This window comes from Nomascus leucogenys, chromosome 20 (genome assembly GCF_006542625.1).
Source record: "Nomascus leucogenys isolate Asia chromosome 20, Asia_NLE_v1, whole genome shotgun sequence".
Taxonomy (NCBI): domain Eukaryota; kingdom Metazoa; phylum Chordata; class Mammalia; order Primates; family Hylobatidae; genus Nomascus; species Nomascus leucogenys.
The window spans coordinates 38,655,522-38,677,415 of record NC_044400.1 but is presented as its reverse complement, the minus strand read 5'-3'; the positions used below and the strand labels follow the sequence as shown (position 1 = coordinate 38,677,415).

Below are 21,894 nucleotides of genomic sequence, written 5' to 3'. Positions count from 1 at the left end.
ACAGGGAAGTGCTGGGTAGAGAAGAGTGGGGTCCCTGGCGAGGGCTCCACACGCAGGCCTTATGCCCTCGGACCTAAGTGAAAACAGGCACTCCTGTTTTCGCCCCAATGTTGCATTTTCCGAGACCACTCTGGCTGCCACGTCCTCCCCCCATCATGTGCCCATATAAACCTGAGACCTTCGCGGGCACACACACAAGCGGCTGAATGTCGAGAGGAGCAGAGGAACAGAGTGGCAGAGAATGGCAGAGAGCGGCGGAGGGTGGTGGAGAGCAGCAGGGCGGCACGGCAGAGAAGGAGGGAAGAGGCGTCTGAACATCAAGAGGAGTTGCGTCCAGAACGGCGGAAGTCCAGGGGAAGATTATCCCCACACCCCTCCACCTTCCCGGAACTCCAACTCCCCGTCCCGCCGAAAGTCACCTCCACTGTTCAACAAAGTCTCCGCAGTCATCACCTTTCAAACAATTCATATGACCTGATTTGTCCGGGACTCTGGAAAAGAATGGAGGTGGGGAGGTTAACACTCAGCTGTCCCCGCACAGCAAGGCTAAAGGAGCTCACTCTGACACATGCCCACCTGGACCCTGGCACCTTTCCGTCTGCGTGCTCCCTGTTCCCTCAGGGGTTTGAGCAGCGGCGGGGGAGGGGACCAAACAGGTGAGCCACACCCTTGCCGCACGTCCTGCAAGGGGAATCAGAAAAACTTCCCATTTTATAACCACATGAAAGATGACATCGCCTGCATCTTCCATGGCTTCCAATACTCGGTGCCACAATGCTTCTGACTGCAAAGTGGAGAATGTTCCTCCCCTTAATTCCCTACTGGCCTTGATCACCTAGGCGTGGAGTTTGATACCTGCCCTTAAAAGAGCCAGCCACTTAAAGAACATACTTCTTTTCAAAACGAGCACATGTGAGGCACCCCTTCAGGGATTCCCTGGAAAACCTTGCGAGCCTCTTTGAGTGGGGGTAAAACTGAAGGCCCTCTGGGTGTAGGTGGAGCTGAAATTCTGTGCCTTTGATGACTATGCAAATTTATTTGGATCCAAAGACTCCAGGGGCCCAGGGACCTTTAGGCTATATTCAAACAGGGCTGCTATGTAAAAGTACCCATCGATACAGCTAGACCAGCTGTTTATAACCATCCTTTACAACTATCCTTTTCTGATAGTTAAGTGCTCAACGACTGTAATAGTTGTTAAATATTTTAGTATCACTTTTTCCTAATTTTATTACTTAACAGTTTTGTGTACATGCCTCAGTGACTCAATTAGGATATGAATTCTTGGAATCCAATAAAATTTCTTTTTCTTTTCTTTTTCTTTCTTTTTTTTTTTTTTGAGACAGAGTCTCACTCTATCACCTAGGCTGGAGTGCAGTGGTGCGATATCAGCTCACTGCAACCTCTGCCTCCTGGTTTTAAGCTGTTCTCCCGTCTCAGCCTCCCAAGTAGCTGGGATTACAGGCGCCCACCACCACGCCCGGCTAATTTTTGTGTTTTTACTAGAGACAGTTTCGCCACGTGGGTCAGGCTGGTCTCCAACTCCTGACTTCAGGTGATCCGCCCCCTTCAGCCTCTCAAAGTGCTGGGATTACAGGCGTGAGCCACCCCACCTGGCCCGTATAACAATTTTTTTAATGCTTGGGCTATGTTATGAGAACAGATTATTACTAAGGTACAAAGTGGTGTTCCGGCTGCAGTTCCCTGCCTGAGCCATGCTGTTTCACACCTCTGTGGCTTTGCATATGCTCTCCTTGGGCTTCAAAAGTCCACTTCTCTTGGGTCCAAATAGGTGTTATCCATTGCTCAAGTCCAGGCCTCTGACTCCTCGCCCTTCACCTAGGTAATTGCTTCCTTCTCTTCTCTGCCACTGCATTTTGTACATATTTCAATTATTTTCCACTTGCTAAATTGTTACACACACCATCTTCACAAGGCTACAACCTCCTCTGGAAGGGAGACTTTTGTAACCACAGCAGAGTGCTTGCACATAATAGATACTCAAGAAATGCTTATGGCATGAACAAATATTGTTTTGTGTTTCAAAAAGCTATACTCACGAGGCATTTCACTAGAAGTTATAAAAACTCACTAAATTTACGATGACTTTGAAATGGTTCTTAGGGCAACAGATATGGTGAATTGGCCCACATCATCCATTCTTCTCTCCTTCTAGTGTGCTTTCATGATCTGCAAAAACTGGAAGAGCTAAAAATCTACATTACCCAGTCTGCTTTGCAGCTCAGATTCTGGATGGCATTTACAGCACTTAGGTTTAGTCAATTAAATGCATTTGTATGAGATTTGGAAGGTGGAAGTGAGGTGAAGACAATGGATCTTCCATTTCTGCTATGACTGCCAGCAAGAATGGGCAGGGACACGCTGGATATTCTGAGGCGGCTACCCCAGTCTGGTTACTAGCTTTCCTGATGCCAAAGGAAGGACATCCAGTTTATGCTGGAATACATCTAGCAGGAGCGGGGTGACTGTTGTGCCAGGTTGCAGTGCAAGTGGCATTCTTGAATAAACAGTTCCAGTGGGAGCTTCCTCACTGCCCACTTTCAGGTTACAAGAGAGGAAGAAACTTCCCTGCTGGCGAATCTGGGATGTTGTTTTGGGGTTATGCCTATGGCTCAGCCTACAGCCCCAGCCCTTCTAATGACTCTTAGCATCTATTTCCAAGAATTAAAGCTCTTTCTATTGAAAAAGGCCAGTGTACAATTCGGTTTCTGCAAATGAACAAATTCTTTTCCTGATTTTCGATACATGAAGTGCTGTAGAACATTGGAAATGGTTGCCAAAATGAGGGAGAGGAAGGGGAAGGAAAGGACAGAACGGGAAATGTGAAAGAAGAGGAAGGAAAAGGGAAGGAGGGAGTGTGGGAGAGGTGACAGAGAGGAGAAAAGCAGAGCACATTCCCAGACTTTTTGTTGCTATTGTTGTTTGAAGAAAATTTAGGAGAAACATTAATGGTCAAACTGCCTTTTTTGCTGGCATTTAAATATCTACATTATAATAAATTCCAGAATTTACTGCAAATTTTTATTTTTTTATTTTTTTATTTATTTTTAGACCAAGTCTTGCTCTGTCACCCAGGCTGGAGTGCAGTAGCACAATCTCGGCTCACTGCAACCTCTGCCTCCCGGGTTCAAGTGATTGTCCTGCCTCGGTCTCCCAAGTAGCTGGGATTACAGGTGCATGCCACCATGCCTAGCTAATTTTTTTGTATTTTTAGTAGAGATGAGGTTTCACCATGTTGGCCAGGCTGGTCTCGAACTCCTGACCTCAGGTGATCCAGCCACCTCACCCTCCCAAAGTGCTGAGATTACAGGTGTGAGCCACTGCCACCAACCTGCAAATTTTTACATTAGTCTAACCTTTCAAGATGATGAGAATATTGTCTCCTTAAATATATTCATGGATCTTTTATTGAAGTGAGCAAAAATCACACGCTGAGCATGGTGGCTCACACCCGTAATCCAAGCACTTTGGGAGGCTAAGGTGGTAGGATTGCTTAAGGCCAGGAGTTCAAGACTGGGCAACATAGCAAGATCTCCATCTCTACAAAATAAAAATAAAAATAAAATATTCGCCCAGAGTGGTGATGTGCACCTGTAGTCCCAGCTACCTGGCAGGCTGAGGCAGGTGGATCACTTGAGCCTTGGAGGTCGAGGATGCAGTGAGCTGTGATTGTGCCACTGCACTCTAGCCTGGATGACAGAGAGTGACCTCATCTCTAAAAATAAAATTAAAATTAAAAATGGAAATTAGAAAATCACTGATATTTATGCCTCAAGTCCACAAGCACTAAAGGAAATTTGAAGAAAGGTGAGTTTAGCAATGATAAGAAACATCTTTATGCTATTTAAAAGATGTCCCACCAGATATAGAACTGAACTGACCAGATACAAACAGTATTAAGATTTCAAAAATTCAGAAACCTTGATTAGCTTTGGCCATTCTCCTATGTTCTAAGCATTTGATAATGTATCAGATAGATGTGTTTGTAATTTTTTTTTTTTTTTGAGACAGAGTCTTGCTCTGTCACCCAGGATGGAGTGCAGTGGCAGGATCTCAGCTCACTGCAACCTCCACCTCCCGGGTTCAAGTGATTCTCCTGCCTCAACCTCCTGAGTAGCTGGGACTACAGGCACGTGCCACCACGCCCAGCTAATTTTTTGTATTTTTAGTAGGGACGATATTTCACCGTGTTAGCCAGGATGGTCTTGATCTCCTGACCTCGTGATCCGCCCACCTCGGCCTCCCACAGTGTTGGGATGTGAACCACCGTGCCTGGCCATGTTTATAATTTTTATATACACCTCTGTTTAACAATAACTTTGCTCATGCTGTTCCTTTTGCATGGAATTCTTGACACTTTTTGTTCTCCCAGGAAAAATCCTATTTGGCCTTCAAAAATCAGTTCATATATGCCCTGTGTAAAGACATCAATGAGGCCAGGCGTGGTGGCTCACACCTGTAATCCCAGCACTTTGGGAGGCCAAGGCAGGCTGATCACCTGAGTCACGAGTTCAAGAGCAGCACGGCCAACATGGTGAAACTCCATCTCTACAAAAATACAAAAATTAGCAGGGCATGATGGCGGGTGCCTGTAATCCCAGCTACTCGGGAGACTGAGGCAGGAGAATCTTTTGAACCCAGAAGGGGGAGGTTACAGTGAGCCGAGATCGCACCATTGCGCACCAACCTGGGCAACAAAGTGAGACTCCACCTCAAAAAAAAAAAAAAAAAAAAAAAGACGTAGATGACTTGGGCACAGAATCCAGCACACCCTCCTTTTTGTTCCCACAGTTTTGTGCGTCTACCTCTCTACACACTGACTACTACATGGGTACTGATACATCCACCTCCCCTGCTAGACTGTGAGCTCTTCAGAAAAGTTCATGCAGGAGCTCAGTAAATACCTGACATTTACTAAAGCTTTTTAGCATTAAAGCGGAATGAATTCTGCACCAAGTTTTAACTGAGTACCTTAAACATAATTCATTATAATTATTTCATTTTTCATTTAAGTAATACAGAAACATAAGTAATAAAGTAAAGCTACAAATAAATTTATTTTTATTACAGAAATAAAATCACTTGCCATAACAGAATTACTTTGATTGTTTATAGAGAAATTAACAACATAAAGAAGAAAATGTTTGTGAAGAAGATTTTATGTGATCGATCAATCAACAAAGACATGAAGCATGGAGATTTTGAGAAAGGTCAGGAAACTACAGAGAAAGACAAGTATAAGTCACTGGGGAGGGTTGGTGGCAAATGTGGGTGCTGGTGCCCAACAGCCTCACAAAAACTATCATGCTTAATCAGAGGCAAAGGGAATATTATGGAAACTCAAAAGAAATGAGAAATCAATAACAACAACCAATGGTACACACTCATCTAAGAGCCTTTGGACCACCAAAAATATATCAGATTTAATTAGTCCCACTAATTCCATGTTCACTTTGGAAATTGAAAACCTTGTGGCCTGAGTGTGCAAATAAAGTAAATTACCATTTTAAAAGTACATGGAGAAAAAAAGAAAACTCCACCCCTGTCTCACACCACCACAAAAATTAATTCAATATGGATCACAGACCTAAACACAAAAGCTAAAATTATAAAGCTTCTAGAATAAAACATAGGAAAATAGTCTCATAACTTTGGGGTAGGCAAAGTTTCTTAGAAAGGGCACAAAAAAGACACTCAATCTAAAAGAAAAAAAATGTTTTTAGACAGTCTCACTCTGTCACCCAGGCTGGAGCGCAGTGGCGCCATCTCGGCTAACTGCAATCTCCACTTCCTTAGTTCAATTATCTTGCCTCAGCCACATGAGTAGCTGTAATTACAGGCACCCACCACCATGCCCGACTAATTTTTTTGTATTTTTAGTAGAGTCGGGGTTTCACCATGTTGGCCAAATTGCTCTCAAATTCCTGACCTCAAGCGACCTGCCCGCCTCGGCCTCCCAAAGTGCTGGGATTACAGTTGTGAGCCACCACATCCGGCTCTAAAAGAAATTCGTGATGCATTGGATATCATCAAAAATTATAAACTTTTGCTTATCAAAAGACATATAAGAAGATGTAAAGGCAAGCCACAGATAATCATATTCACAGTACATTTATCTGACAAGACTTATATACATAATATTTATGAAATTTTATGCAAATCAACAATAAAAACAACCCAATAAAAATATAAACAAAAATCGTCAACAAATCCTTCCTAAAAGAAGATATAAAAATAACCAATAAGCACATGAAAATGTGCTTAACTCATCTGGTCAACAAATAAATACAAATTAAAACCACAACAAGATACTTTTTCACACTTAGTACAATGGCTAAAATTTAAAAGACCAACACCCCAAATGTCACGCATGTCACTGGTGGGACAAAAGATTGTACAACCTCTTTGGCAAACTGTTTGGCAGTTACCTACAAACACACAACTACTCTGTTTCTCACTAATTCCACTATATGTATTTACTCAATTTAAGATGGATCACTGACCTAAACATAGAAGCTAAAATTATAAAGCTTCTAGATGAAAACATAAGAAAATATCCTCATGACCTTGGGATAGGCAACACTTCTTAGAGAGGGCACAAAAAAGACACTAAATCTAAAATAAATTTTTGATGCATTGGATATCATTAGAATTCCAAACTTTTGCTTATCAAAACACATATGATGAAATGAAATAATATGTACATAAAAACACTTGTACAAGAATGTTTTCATTAGCTATATTTATAGAAGTCCCAAACAGGAAGCAACCCATATTTTCATCAATAGAGGAATGGATAAACAATCTGGTTTAAAAAAACAATGAAATACGTTTCAGCAATAAATAGAAATGAACTCCTGATACTTCCAACAACAGGGATGAATCTCAAAAACATGAAAGAAGCCAGATATAAGAGTATATGCTGCATGACTACATTTATACACAATTTAAGGACAGGCAAAACATTGGTGATAGAAGTAAAAATAGTAGTTCTCTAAGCGGGGTGAAATTTACTGAAAAGGACAAAAGGGAACTTTCTGGAATGAAAATTGGGGAAGGTGGTTACATGAGTGTATATATTGATCAAAAGTCATCAAATTGTACCTTTAATATATGTGCATTTTACTCACAGTATGAAAATTTTAACCTCAATTCTTAAATACAAAAATATTTGCATCAAAAATATTAAGAAGTGCCTTGACTTTGGACTTCTCAGACTTCAGAATGGAAAAAAAAATTCCTTTTCTTTGTAAATCGCCCAGTTTCAGATATTTCTTATAAGCAACAGAAAATGGAGTAAGATACATCGAGTTCTCTCCTCCTTGAAGCTGTCTTCAGCATTCAAGGTGAAACATTAAAGATACAGCCCTGTCACATCCTTCCATCAAGAAACACAGGCTGCCTCTTGGAACCAGAGTCCCTTCCAGCCTCCCATTGCATAAGGTTGGGGTTGGGGGCTGTGGAACTGTGCTCTTAAAAGCCTCTTCTGTGGATTCTGGATTCTGCCAAGTAGTCAGAGCTGAGAACCAATGATCAGACACTAAATATGCTGTCCAGGCCAAGTGCCGTGGCTCATGCCTGTAATCTCATCACTTTGGGAGGCCAAGGAGGGCAGATCACTTGAGGTCAGGAGTTCCAGACCAGCCTGGGCAACATAGTGAGATCCCCATCTCTACTAAAAATACAAAAATTGGTCGGGCACAGTAGTGCATGCCTGTGGTCTCAGCTATTCAGGAGGCTGAGGTGAGAGGATTGCCTGAGCCTGGGGCAGAGTGAAGTTTGCAGTGCACTCCAGCCTGGGTGACAGAGCAAGATTCTGTTTCAAAAAATAAAAATAAAAATAAAAATGCTGTCCAATGTGGTGGCCACCAGCTCTTGTAGCTACTGAGCACTGGAAATGTGGCTAGTGAGACTGAGGACTGGATTTTAAACTTTATTTAATTTTAACTATTTGAAGTGATAATAAAGTTATTAGGAGACTTTTAAGGGTGTTTGGAACAACTTGACTATGTGAACCTTCAATTTCAATTGTGAATTTTATAAATCTAAATATATAGATTGAGCATTTACTTGGAAATTTAACATGTGAATTGAAATGTGCTAGAAGTGTCTGAGTAAAAAAAGAATGCAAGATGTCTCATTACTGATTTTTAAAATATTGATTACGGCCGGATGCGGTGGCTCGCGCCTGTAATCCCAGAACTTTGGGAGGCCGAGGCGGGTGGATCACGAGGTCAGGAGATTGAGACCATCCTGGCCAACATAGTGAAACCCTGTCTCTACTAACAATACAAAAATTAGCTGGGCATGGTGGTGTGTGCCTGTAATCCCAGCTACTCAGGAGGCTGAGAAAGGAGAATCGCTTGAACCAGGGAGTCAGAGGTTGCAGTGAGCCGAGATCATGCCACTTGCACTCCAGCCTGGCAACAGAGCGAGACTCTGTCTCAAAAAAAAAAAAAAAAAAGATTACATGTTGGAATAATATTTTGGATGTACCAGGTTGAATAAATATATTGTTGAAAATGAAAAAGAAAGTATACATTTTTAGTGATGCCATTCTTTAATGTAATAATTTACTTGACAATTTACTGGGTTCTTACTATATGCTAGACATAAAGCACTCTATTCAGGTAATTCTCACTACAAACTGTGAAGTAAGTATTTCCTCAGGTTCTTATAGATAAGGAATCTGGAACTCAGAAAATGTACTTAATTTGCCAAGAACATACAGCCAGAATATATACTCAATATAGTAGTTATGTGAACCAAAGTACATACGATGCCAAAAATCTATGCTTTTAACTTCTCGTTACACTGATTTCTAATTTCCCCCACATTTTTGGCACTACAGATGAGAAATCAAAAACATATTTAAATTTTAATATTAAAGTTGTCATAATTCTAGTATACCATTTCAATAATCCACTTTTAAACTTGAGGGCCACTGAACCTCAACAAGAAAAAATAAACCAAAGACTACGTATATTATCTGTTTAAGCAAACAACACTAATTAAGTGTCTTGACTGACAGAAAGAATTGATATGTTTAAAACATAATAGCTGAATTTTTTTTTTTTTTTGACACAGGGTCTTACCCTGTCACCCAGGCTGGAATGTGGTGGTGTGATCATGGCTCGCTACAGCCTCAAACTCCTGGGCTCAAGCAGTCCTCCTGCCTAAACCTTCTGGGTAGGTGGGAATACAGGCACATACCACCACATCTGGCTAATTTTTTTGTAGAAATGGGATCTCACTTTATTGCGCAGGCTGGTCTTGAACTCCAGATGTCAAATGATCCTTCCACCTTAGCCTCCCAAAGTGTTGGGATTACAGGCATGGGCCATAACACCAGGCCAATAACTGGATTTTAAATTGAGTGATTTTGCTGGTATTATTTGGTTTATATTACAAGGTGTGATGGCCTTTGCAAAGCAGAATCATAGAAACCTAGAAGCAGTTATAATTTCAAATGTCACTTGAGCCAACCTTCCACTCAAACAGGAATGCTGCTATCATATTCCTGATAAATGATCACCTGGTCTCTTTTGGAACACTTCTGGTTGTGGGAACTTCCTGCCTTATGAGTAGCCCATTCCATTATTGGACGACTTTGTTCTTTAGGAAATTCATCTTATTTTCCTGAATAACATTTGCTTCACAAATTGTGGTGAGGATAAAATGAGCTAAGTGCTTAGTATTATGCCTGGCACATAGTAAGAGCCCAATAAATGACAATTTCTTCTATCAGTTTAATAAACATAATCCTCACGGTAGCATATACTTCTGAGTTGCAATGAACTGTCAATCATGTCCACCCATTTATACTCTGCCCTGAGAGAGTCCAAGGCAGGACTGTCCCCATCTGTTCTCAAAACTTTTCTTGACAATTCATAGGACTCTTAAGTAAATTAAAATGAAAGAAAAATCATTTGATGTAGAAAAATGTATAAAACATACCTCATTATTGAAAGTAAAATCAATAATGACTTAAATTTTATAAAATGTTAAATATTCAAGTGAAGACAACAATAAATAATGCTTTCTATCTTACTCCAATATCCAAAAAACTAATGAAAATAACTAGCAGGCAGTAGTCAATAAATAGTAAATAAAGAATTTTTGTTATGTTTGTTAATGAACATGTACATATATTTTAAAATATAATTAAAGTAATTTTTACTGAGAAACAACTGCTTTCTAAGATGAGAAATTCTTCACTGACTCAGCATCAGAATGAAGACATGACTATTCTGGTATATTTCCCCACATGCCAACTCCCTATTGTCATCAATGAACACTCTCTTTAGAGACCTCACGCCTTATGACTAGGGAAGGTAGAATATGTGATTATTTCATTCATCATAATACACAGAAAAAATTATATGAGTAAAATATTAAATAAGAACAGAAAATACAATTCCGACTGTCATAACAAACCGAGCCTGGGCTTTGCTTAACCCTAAAGAAAAATGAGTCACTTCTCTTGTCCTATAATTTCTTGTTGGCCTAAGTGTTCTACTTGGAATTTTTTTTATTAATCACTTTTAAACATACATAATCACTTTAAAAAATGGAAATTATAAACAGAAAAAGACATTAAAAATTTATAATTATTTATAAATATTTTCCCCACTGGTTTTATGGTTTTCTTTTTAATCTACCTCAAACTAATTTTGGTGTAAGGTATGCAGTAGAGATTTAGCTTTATATTTTCTGAATGGATAGTCGATATTCTAATTAGCATTTAATCAATAATCAATAGACCATCTTTTCCCTACTGATCTGAAATGTTATTCTAAAACTGCCTTTCCAACTATAGAAATTTTGATGGAATTTGCATTAAAATCATAGAATAAATTAGGAAATTATTTTCCTTTACATTTTCAAAAAAGTTTCAGTATATAGATTTATAGATTCTAAACTTTTATTAATTCCTACATGTTTTATATTTGTGTTCCTTTTGTCATTAGCTTGGTTTTCCCTTGATGTATATTAACTCTTTACTTTTGCTATGTCAGGAAATTATTTATTCTTATTTATTTTGAAACTGACCACCTTACTGGCCTTTACAAAAATTTTTTCTAATAGTTTTTGTATTAATTAATTTCTGTTTTTGCAATACAATTATATTACTTACACAAAATTATTTTATTTCCTCTTTTTAATAAGCCTTTAGTTTTAATGTCTAATTGCCTTGACTAAAACTTCCAGAAGATAATATACAATAATGTTGATATTCTGTTATAACTATCTTAATAGATATCCAGTATGGTCCTTGGCTTTATGAATATGCCTCTTGATTTTCATTCTTAAGCATGGTGTTGACCGTTAGTTTGATGTAGATGTTTTATTCATGTTAAGAAGTTTCCTATTTTGCCAATTTTTAAAATATTAGAAATGGGAATTAATGTTGGGTTTTTATTAGAGTCTCCTTTGCTCTCATAGAAATAATCATATTTTCCTGTGAATATTAATATGGTGAACTATATAAATAATTTTAACACTTCTACAATAAACACTTCTTGGTTATGATAAGTTATTCTTTTTTTGTTTGTTTGTTTGTTTTGTTTTGTTTTTTGAGACAGAGTCTCACTCTGTCACCCAGACTGGAGTACGGTGGTGTGTTCTCAGCTCACTGCAACCTCCATTATCTTGGTTCAAGAGATTCTCCTGCCTCAGCCTCCAGAGTAGCTGGGATTACAGGTGCCTGCCACCAAGCCCGGATAATTTTTGTATTTTTAGTAGAGATGAGGTTTCACCATGTTGGCCAGGCTGGTCTCAAACTCCTGACCTCAGGTGATCCACCCACCTCAGCCTTCCAAAGTACTGGGATTACAGGTGTGAGCCACCATGCCCGGCCCTGGTAAGTTATTCTTCTTATATGCTACTGGGTCCCAGCTGCTAGTATTTTATTTTGAATTTTTCCATCTGTTTTTAAAGGTAAAATTACTCTGTAGTTTGAGAAAAAAAATTTAATAGTAATTTCTTATTCTTTTCATACACTTTTCAACTTTTTAGGTATCATAGGATCATAGGCAAAACATCTGAAAAGAACAGAAAAAAATATTATTTTAGGGACTTCGTTGCTTTACTGGTTTTCCCATGCATGAGTCTTTGAATTGAAATTTGTGAATCAAAGAGAAACAATTGCTTTGGAAAGCAAGATTCGGCTTTCATATTTAGCTGACTCACAAAAATTCCTCACTTAAGTGAGGATATAGCAAACTACACAAAAATATACCAAAGCAATGGTTGAGAAAATCTTATGGGTAATTCAGGAAAAACAAATATGGAACATGAACTGTGAATACATGGAAGCAGTGTATTCTACTGATTGAAATCATGCTCTAGTTTGGGTCCAAAACCTGGCTCTGCCACTTATTAGCTGAATGAACTCAAATGAGATTTTTTTAACCTCATGGAACCTCAGTTTACACATTTGTGAACAGAATGATAATGCCTTCTTTATATAAAAGGGCAGAGAAGATACGCTGTGTACCCACTTACACACACAACCCCACACATAATTAACTATGTATTAGTGGTTCTTTAAATTTAGCATGCATATACTTGTGAAGCTTGTTTAAAATGCATATTACAGGGCCCTGTTTGCAGAGTCTGAATAAGGTATGGGTAGGGCACATAAATCTACAGTTTTACCAAGCACTATAAGTAATTCTGTTGCAAAGGATTCCTGAATCACACCTTGTGAAACATTACTCTGCGTTATTTGCCTTTAGTGCCTTTGGCCTTTTCTGAATGCCGTAAGTGGGAGACAGAAAATAATGGTTAGGAAAGGCTTCAGGGTTGCTGTTAACTGCTTGATATTTCAGATCTACAAATCTGAAAACTTTAAGATCAGTTCTTGCAAACAAAACTTACAAGCAACTATTATAAGTAGTTTTGTAACTTAAAATGAGAAATGTAGGTATAAATTTGAAAAGTAATCAATAAGATTCACAATAATAATGACACAAAATAAGGAGAGATACCAAATGTTGATTTCAACAAATGTAGAAAGTGCATTTTCCAAAATTCAACACCCATTTATAACTAGAACTCTTAGCAAACCAGGAATAGAAGGGAACTTCCTCAACCCGATAAACAGCATGTATCAAAAAATCTACAGTTAACATTGGCCGGGTGTAGTGGCTCACACCTGTAATCCCAGCACTTTGGGAGGCTGAGACGGGTGGATCACTTGAGGCCAGGAGTTGGAGACCAACCTCGCCAACATGGCGAAGCCCTGTGTCTACTAAAAATACAAAAATTAGCCACGCATGGTGGCGAGCACCTATAATCCCAGCTACTTGGAAGGCTGAGGCAGGAGAATCACTTGAACCCAGGAGACGTGTTTTGCAGTGAGCCAAGATCTTGCCACCTCACTCCTGCCTGGGCGACAGAACCAGATTCTGTCTCAAAAAACAAAAAAACAAAACAAAACAAAACAAACTACAGTTAACATTATATTTAATAATGAAAGACTGAACATTATACTTAATAATGAAAGACTGAACAAGGATATTCTAGAAGCAGTCAACATTGCACTGGAGGTTCTAGCACTTGCAATAAGGCAAGAAAAAGAATACAAAGCATCTGAATTGGAAAAGAAGTAAAACTATTTATTTGTAGATGACATAATAGTGTATGTAGTCAACCATAAAATAAATTCTTGAGCATCTAGAAAAAAACGATTAAAACAAATAAGTGAATTTAGCAAGGTCACAGGACTGTAAAGTCAATGTAAAAATGAATTTTACTTCTATATAATAGCAAAGAACAACTAGAATATAAAATGAAAATTTAAAATACCGCTGGGTGCAGTGGCTCACACCTGTAATCCCAGCACTTTGGGAGGCCGAAGCAGGCAGATCACAAGGTCAGGAGATTGAGACCATCCCAGCTAACACAGTGAAACCCTGTCTCTACTAAAAATACAAAAAATCAGCTGGGTGTGGTGGTGGGTGCCTGCGGTCCCAGCTACTTGGGAGGCTGAGGCAGGAAAATCACTTGAACCCGGGAGGTGGAGGTTGCAGTGAGCCTAGATCACGCCACTGCACTCCAGCCTGGGTGACAGAGCGAGTCTTCGTCTCAAAAAAAAAAAAAAAAAATACACATGCCAAGCAATAAGTCTGTGCCCAACTTAATAAATAGCACACATGTACAATGCACAGAGTTCTCTGCCAGTTGGATAAGGAACAAATCCAAAGATGACTATGCACCTCAACTAGTAGTGTAGCAGAGGACTATAGGGGAACAAGCCAAGAGTACTAAAATGAACAAGTATTTGGCATCTACAAGGGAAACTTAGATAATTATTTGTAATTGTCCATCATCCTTTCCCCAATTTCTGAGACATTTTGTTTAGAAATTAGTAGATATTTGTACGATGTCATAAGAAAAATATGATTGTTGAAATAACAGATATTTTTAATATTCTAGGGGAGTTTTTTTTTATCTTTTTCAGCCATATAATGAAAAGAGGTCCATGAAGAAGATGGAGTTGTACAAAGATCTTGAAGCACAGTCTTTCAATCAGGTGTGCTAACACAGTGAATCTAACACAGTGAATCAGAAATCAGCCCATCAGAAAAATGGCTAACATCAGGTGGTTCAATAGAGGGAATTTAATACAGAGCATTAGCTACAAAAGTGTTAGTAATGTCAAACAGAGGACAGTGAGGAAACCCAGAGATTAACAATAATAGGACACTCCTATGCCCCAAGAGCAGGAGACGTAAATGCAAGAGGCTGCTTAAAGTCAGGAATGGCCCGCAGGATCTGGGACTAGAAAGGGAGAGTCTCTCTGTTGGAAGACAAATCATCATGGGAGACACCTCCTGAAACAATAAATTCAAGAGCAAACAGAAAATAAGGGGCCTGGGTAAGTAGGATTTATCAGGTGGAAATGGGGCAGGAGAAAGGCTTCCTATTCGAGGCAAATGGAAACTCATGAGTAAAGATATAGAGGCAGGAGATATTCCTGTGGAATTCCTATGGAAGCCCATCTGGAGAATAGAAATTAAACTGGTTTAATTTCTACACAGAGAGAAAAAGTAAGAAACAGGTCTGTGAAAGTAAGAGCACTGCATCAAAATAGGGGCTCATTCTTCTTTCTACATGAAATGAAGAGTCATTGAAGATTTTAAGGCAAGAGAATGGCATCATCCCAGGTTTACTTTAGGAAGACTAATATAGTAGTTTTGTGTAAGGCAAAGTGGATTAGATGCACTATAAATTCCTGCTATGGGTTTCAACTTGGCTCTCAATACTGCTCATTAATCCTCTTCCTATGGCCATAGAAGCTTTTCCACGCCGTCTCCATTAGTGTCAGATCCCACTTCCATCTCCCACCCCCAACAGACACCTCCTGCTTTAAGAAACTTTAGCCACACTGGTCCCTTCACCGAGAAAAGTTTCTGGAGGCATGAGCCATGCCCGAATCACTAGCCAGAACCCCATTCCTAGTAAGGTGATTTCCATAGAGCGGAAACACAGAGAAAATGGTTACTGAACTGATTTGGAGACTGGGAGAAATGAGAAAATTTTAGGAAACCAAACTAAGTTTTTTTGTTTGTTTGTTTTTGTTTTTGTTTTAGATGGAGTCTTGCTCTGTCGCCCAGGCTGGAGTGCAGTGGCACGATCTTGGCTCACTGCCACCTCCGCCTCCCGGGTTCAACCAATTCTCCTGCCTCAGCCTCCCTAGTAGCTGGGATTACAGGTGTGCACCACCAGGCCCAGCTAAGTTTTGTATTTTTAGTACAGATGGGGTTTCACCATGTTGGCCAGGCTGGTCTTGAACTCCTGACCTCAGGTGATCTGCCCGCCTCAGCCTCCCAAAGTGTTGAGATTACAGGAATAAGCCACCACTCCCCGCCTAAACTAAGATTTTAAAAAAACTGCTTGGTGATTATAATCCTACCATCTTCCATCGTTCCTTCTGTTCTCGCTTCTCAAGACAAAAATATTTATCAATACCTACTAGCCACAGGAAGTGTACTCAATGTTATGAATACAGATATTAACAAAATATATGATATATGCCTTCAAGAAATTAATACTACAGTGAATAAGACAAAAAGGATATGTAATAGATAAGTAATACTTTTGAAGGAAGTTCTCAGTCAGGGTCCCAACCAAAAAGAAAGGCACACTCAAGGTAATTCTGGAAGAGGTTATTTCCAAAGAGACTATTTACAACGATGTTAGTGTAGGGAAACCACAAAGGATGGTGCAGTAACCTCGGGTTAGAAGTAGCCAAACTGTTACTACCACTGGGATCCAAGGACAAGAAGAGGAATTTAGTGTGGCCCTGGATGGAGGGGGAGTTATGCAGAATAACTATGATGAACAGTGACTTAACGTTGAAGCACACAGCCAGCACAAGGCAAGCCCACAGGAAGAGCATAGCTAGGGTACTCAATACCTGATCTCACCACCACCTCCCCCAACTCCACAACTGACAAAATTATCTCATGCTAGGATTACTGCTCACACCTGTAATCCCAGCACTTTGGGAGACTGAGGCAGGTGGATCACCTGAGCTCGGGATTTCGAGGCCAGCCTGACCAACATGGTGAAACCCCGTCTCTACTAAAAAAATACAAAATTAGTCGGGCGTGGTGGCACATGCCTGTAATCCCAGCTACTTGGGAGGCTGAGGCAGGAGAACTGCTTGAACCAGGGAAGTGGAGGTTGTGGTGGGCGGAGATTGTGCCATTGCATTCCAGCCTGGGCAACAAGAGCAAAACTCCATTAAAAAAAAAAAAAGATTTCACCATTGTCTACTGAATTATTGCCCTTTCTTCTGCCACAGTCTCAATCTCCCTTCCTCCCTCCCTCTGCCTTTCTTCCTACCTCTTGTACCTTGTTATTTTTATATTTTATATACTATATAGTATTTCATCTATGGGACCTCTTTTTGGAAGGAAAAAAAGGTATTGGAAATCCTTCAAAAATACAGTATGAGGCCAACTGCGGTGGCTCACGCCTGTAATACCAGCACTTTTGGAGGCTGAGGTGGGCGGATCACTTGAGATCAGGAGTTCAAGTCCAGCTTGGCCAACATGGTGAAATCCCATCTCTACTAAAAATACAAAAATTAGCCGGAAATAGCTTGAACCTGGGAGGCGAAGGCTGCAGTGAGCCGAGATCGCGTCACTGCACTCCAGCCTGGGCGAAGAGCGAGACTCTGTCTAAAAAAAAAAAAATACGGTATGCTACCATTTGTAGGAAATATACATATATATGTAAATATCTGTGTGTGTGTGTGTGTGTGTGTGCTGTGCGTAAAGGAGTGGGGAGAATCTCTCTGGAAAAATGCAACAAGAAAGTGGTAACAGTGATTGTCTGCCTCTGAGGAAGGGGAAGTATGGGACTGGGCAATTGGAGTGGAAGGGAAAATATCTTTCACTGTATATATTTTATACATTTTGAATGTTGTATCATGTAAATTAACTACTTAGTGAATATATATAGTGACCCCCATTTCAAAATGCAAAACAGCATATCATTATATATGAATTATGAAATATTCATATATTCATTTTATATGAACCATAAAATAGGAATTATATCATTCATATTTCTGCCACCAGGAATTAACAACTGTTGACTTCTGTCAAATTGGCTCTCAGTCCTTTTATGGCATGTGAAAAAAATAAAACTTTATATTTAAAGTTCTTTTAACAAACCACGGCCAGGCACGGTGGCTCACGCTTGCAATCCCAGCAAACTTTGGGAGGCCAAGGCGGGCGGATCATTTGAGGTTAGGAGTTTCAGACCAGCCTGGCCAACATGGTGAAATCCCGTCTCTACTAAAAATACAAAAATTAACGGGGCATGGTGACATGCGCCTGTAGTCCCAGCTACTGGGGAGGCTGAGGCAGGAGAATCACTTGAACCTGGGAGGTGGAGGTTGCAGGTTGCAGTGAGCTGAGATCGTGCCATTGCACTCCAGCCTGGGCAACAGAGCAAGACTCTCTGAAAAACAAACAAACAAACAAACAACGAGAACAAAAAAAACCCTGTAACCTCCTAGTCCCTTTCCTATTTCCCTAGGAGCAGTCACTACTGTGAGTTTGGTGTATATCCTTCACGGTAGTTCTTCATCCTTTTACGTACCTATATAAGCTTCCATAACCAATGTATAGTTTTGCACACGTATTTTAAGTTTGCAAAGCAGTATCTTCCTCTATGCATAATTCTGCAACTTGTGCTTTTTTCACATCAAACCATTTTGGAAATTATCTATGCTAATATACATAGAGCTATTTCATTTTACAATATTGTTTATTAATATTCTAGCCTATAAATACATAATATTGTATTCCCCTTTTCTATTTTTATTTCTTTTCCACTAATGAAGGATTGGTTGTTTCCATTTCTTTGCTCTTACTAACAATGCTGCAATAAAAATCCCTAGTCTCAGGAGACAAAGTCTCCTTAGTCACATGTGCAAGAGTGGTTCTCATGTATGTTTCCAGAAGTGGAACTGCTAGTTCTAATTTCAGTTCACTAGAGCCAGCCAGATTGCTGCCCAAAGTTACTGTACCATTTTGCATTCTGCTAGACCTATGGAAGTATATCATTTTTTCCTATACCCTGACCAACATTTAATATTGTCAGATTTTAAAGTTTTCCTCAATCCGATGGGTGAGCATTTTTTACCCTATAGTTTTTTATTCACATTTACTAGTGAAGTTAGACAAACTCTCGTGTGTTTATTAATCATTTGGATTTATTCTCTGTGAATTACATGTTTATATTCTTGGTCTGCTTTTTTGAGTTGGGTTCTTTAATTCATTCAACATTCAACACATATTTAAGAAATGCCTACTGGGTGTCAAGCATTATTATTGTCCCACAAGTAACTAGGTACCTCTGACTATGGTCCTCTGACTATTAACTACAATTTAATTTTACCTTTCTGAAGCATGAAATCCTGCCATCTACTAAAGTCATTTGTGTACTTTACTAACCTGTAAATCTCGCAAGTCATTTCACAACAAATATTTGTTTACCAATTTATCACTCACATATAGGCTGTATTACATCACCCAAGCAGTAAACTACTTTTGGATAAAATTACAAACTGAATTGAGAAATCCAGTCTGAAAGGCTGATACAGTACACAGACTTTAAAGCACCATCTTTTTTTTTTTTTGAGAGGGAGTCTTGCTCTGCCACCCAGGCTGGCGTGCAGTAGCACTATCTCAGCTCACTGCAACCTCCACCTCCCCGGTTCAAGGATTCTCCCACCTCAGCCTCCCAAGTAGCTGGGATTAAAGGCACCCACCATCATGGCCAGCTAATTTTTATATTTTTGTAGAGATGGGGTGTGGGGTGGTTCACCATGTTGGCCAGGCTGGTTTGAACTCCTGACCTCAGGTGATCGGCCCGCCTCAGCCTCCCAAAGTGCTGGGATTACAGGCGTGAATCACTGTGCCCGGTCTAAAGCACCATCTTTAAACAAGGATAATTATATAGTATGCAGCTCAGAGCACTCACACACCACTGACGTATTACTTGAAGGATGGCCAAAGATTATTCCACATGTAGAAGGCTTCCTGTATGCTAGTGGTTTCCAGAGTAGTATTCTGTGTGAATGCCCCTAAAGATTATTACGAATGATGTATTTGTTATTTACATATTATTTGCTATATTGAAATTTAAAGTAAAATATATACCTTGGTAAAATAAATGATGCTCTCTTCTTCATTAGTTCAAACTTTTTCTAAAGAAGGTATTCTAATCTACCAACCAGTCAACTTCAGAATTTGTAAAAAAAAAAAAAAAAAAAAGCAGTGCAGAAGAGTGGGCACTAAACTATATAGCTACCTCTGGACAGTAGTATTATATACTTCTGTTTTATATCAATTTTACAGAATGAACACATTAATTTTATAATAAAATGATATATTTCAATATTTTTTCTCATATTCTTCTGAACAACTTGAAGAAATGTTCATGATATATTGCTAAGTAGGAAAAGCAAATTGTGGCCGGGCGTGGTGGCTCACACCTGTAATCCCAGCACTTTGGGTGGTTGAGGCGGGCAGATCTCTTGAGCCCAAGAGTTCGAGATCAGCCTGGGCAACATGGCAAAACCTCATCAATACAAAAAATACAAAAATTAGCCAGTCTCATAACCTGGTCTCTAGATAGATGATAGATAGATAGATAGATAGATAGATAGATAGATAGATAGATAGAACTTTAAAAATAAAATTTAAAAAAGAAAAAGCAAATTGTGAAGTAATATTTATAGTATCATACCATTTTATTTTAAAAGGGTGTATATGTACATAGAAATAATAAGCACTTTAATGTTAAACATTAAGTTTTTAGTGGTGGGATCATTGGTATTTTTGTTTTCTTCTTTGTTTTTATCTATATTTTCTCCTAATATATTTCTAAATGAAAAGAGTCATATTTTTAAAACAAGAGTCTGTTTACTATCAAAAATCATTTGTGTCAGCACCTTTGCTTTAAAATAATGTTTTCCATTATTGGGCAGGGTGCATGTTGGTCAAAGGATACAACGTTCCAGTTAGGAGGAATGAGATCTGGAGATCTGTTACATAGCATGGTAAAAATAAATTTAAAATAAACATTTTCCATAATGATGTTTTTCATCTCACTTGTTCCATCTCAGTATTTAATTGCAGAACTAAGTTTTTTTTTTTTAACATTTATCAATGCTTAGGAAGTTGTGTAACTTCTAGAATGGGCTGTGCCTGCTCTGCAAAAGAGAAACAGCCAGTGCCTGAAAATAGCAATCACTTCTTCCACAAGGGCTTAGTTTCTAGCCCTAGCTCTTTAGCAAATTACCTGTGAAACCCTGACAAAAAAATCTTTCTGAGTTACAGGGTCCTCTCTTCTGTAAAGTGGAGATAATAATACCTGCCCTGCCTATTGTAATACGTCTCGATGGGGAGGTAATGAAAAATATGTATAAGGCAATATTGAAGGCTGTTTGTGAAAAGTTATACAAATACTAGTTGATAATATTCTTATACGATCTCTAAGTTCAGAAAGAGAGAAACATCTACTTGTTAAAGAGACAAAGAAACTTAAAATGATTAATCTTTCTTTAATCTCTTCCCCTGAAATATCACTTTGAGACTTTAAAATAGTCAAAGCAACTATTAAAGAAAATAATAATTATCCTTATAGGCTCATAAGCCAGCTGTAATTCTCATGAAAAACTAAAACAGCTGACGAAACACTGTTGCTATGTTGCCCCAGCAAACACAGGGACCTGCCACACTTGGTAAGTCAAATTCTTATCAATGTATAAAGAAAATCCAGTACTTGCTCAGGAAGAAACAATTTTACCAAAGAGATCATTGTTATCATAATCATTATCATCATCTTCACAATTCACAGAAAATGTTAAAGTAGTATCTACTATACAATAAAAAGCTCAATTAATCAAAAGTCAATTAACTAAAACAAACAAATAACCCAATATATTTTCCAATACTCCTTTCTTTAAGCAAAATATTTTATAAGAACACAAAGTGATATAAGTGTTTTAAACACCAGAGCATGTAAGCATAATAAGAGCAAGAATTCTGTTTTTGTGCCCTGTTATAATCCCAGTATCTAGAACTGGGAATATTTGTCAATAAATATTTGTTAAATAAGCATTAAAAAGTTATTAGAACTATAAAGTCATATATATTAATTATGATTCTGGGACATCACAAGATCCTTCATCATCAAAGAAAGTTTACTTTAAGACTAATATGCTATACAATCAAGAGTAAGAACAGAGACTTTGCACAATGGTTGGAGACCTTACTGTGTTATCCTTCCCACTTCTCTACCTTCATTGAATCAGAAAGTATTGAGAATTCTGAATATTTA

At 38.8% G+C, this 21,894-nt stretch overlaps 1 protein-coding gene across 3 annotated transcripts in view; it reads right to left on the bottom strand.

The window, feature by feature from the left end:
* The window catches only part of CNGA1 (cyclic nucleotide gated channel subunit alpha 1), an 80,620-nt gene that overhangs the window by 18,206 nt on the left and 40,520 nt on the right, over window positions 1-21,894 (bottom strand). The window contains exons 1-3 of one of the 3 annotated variants that reach the window (XM_030801064.1): window positions 8,252-8,455; window positions 7,231-7,232; window positions 4,478-4,519 (exon numbers count right to left, since the gene is read on the bottom strand). The exons of 1 other annotated variant lie outside the window; for it this stretch is intronic. Coding sequence is in view for 1 of the 2 variants with exons in the window: in XM_003258423.2 (XP_003258471.1) it covers window positions 17,012-17,102 (91 nt within the window). In the remaining variant the exon portion in view is untranslated. Of the gene's footprint in view, window positions 1-4,477; window positions 4,520-7,230; window positions 7,233-8,251; window positions 8,456-17,011; window positions 17,217-21,894 lie in introns of those variants that run through there. One more of the 3 variants, XM_003258423.2, reaches the window with a different exon arrangement.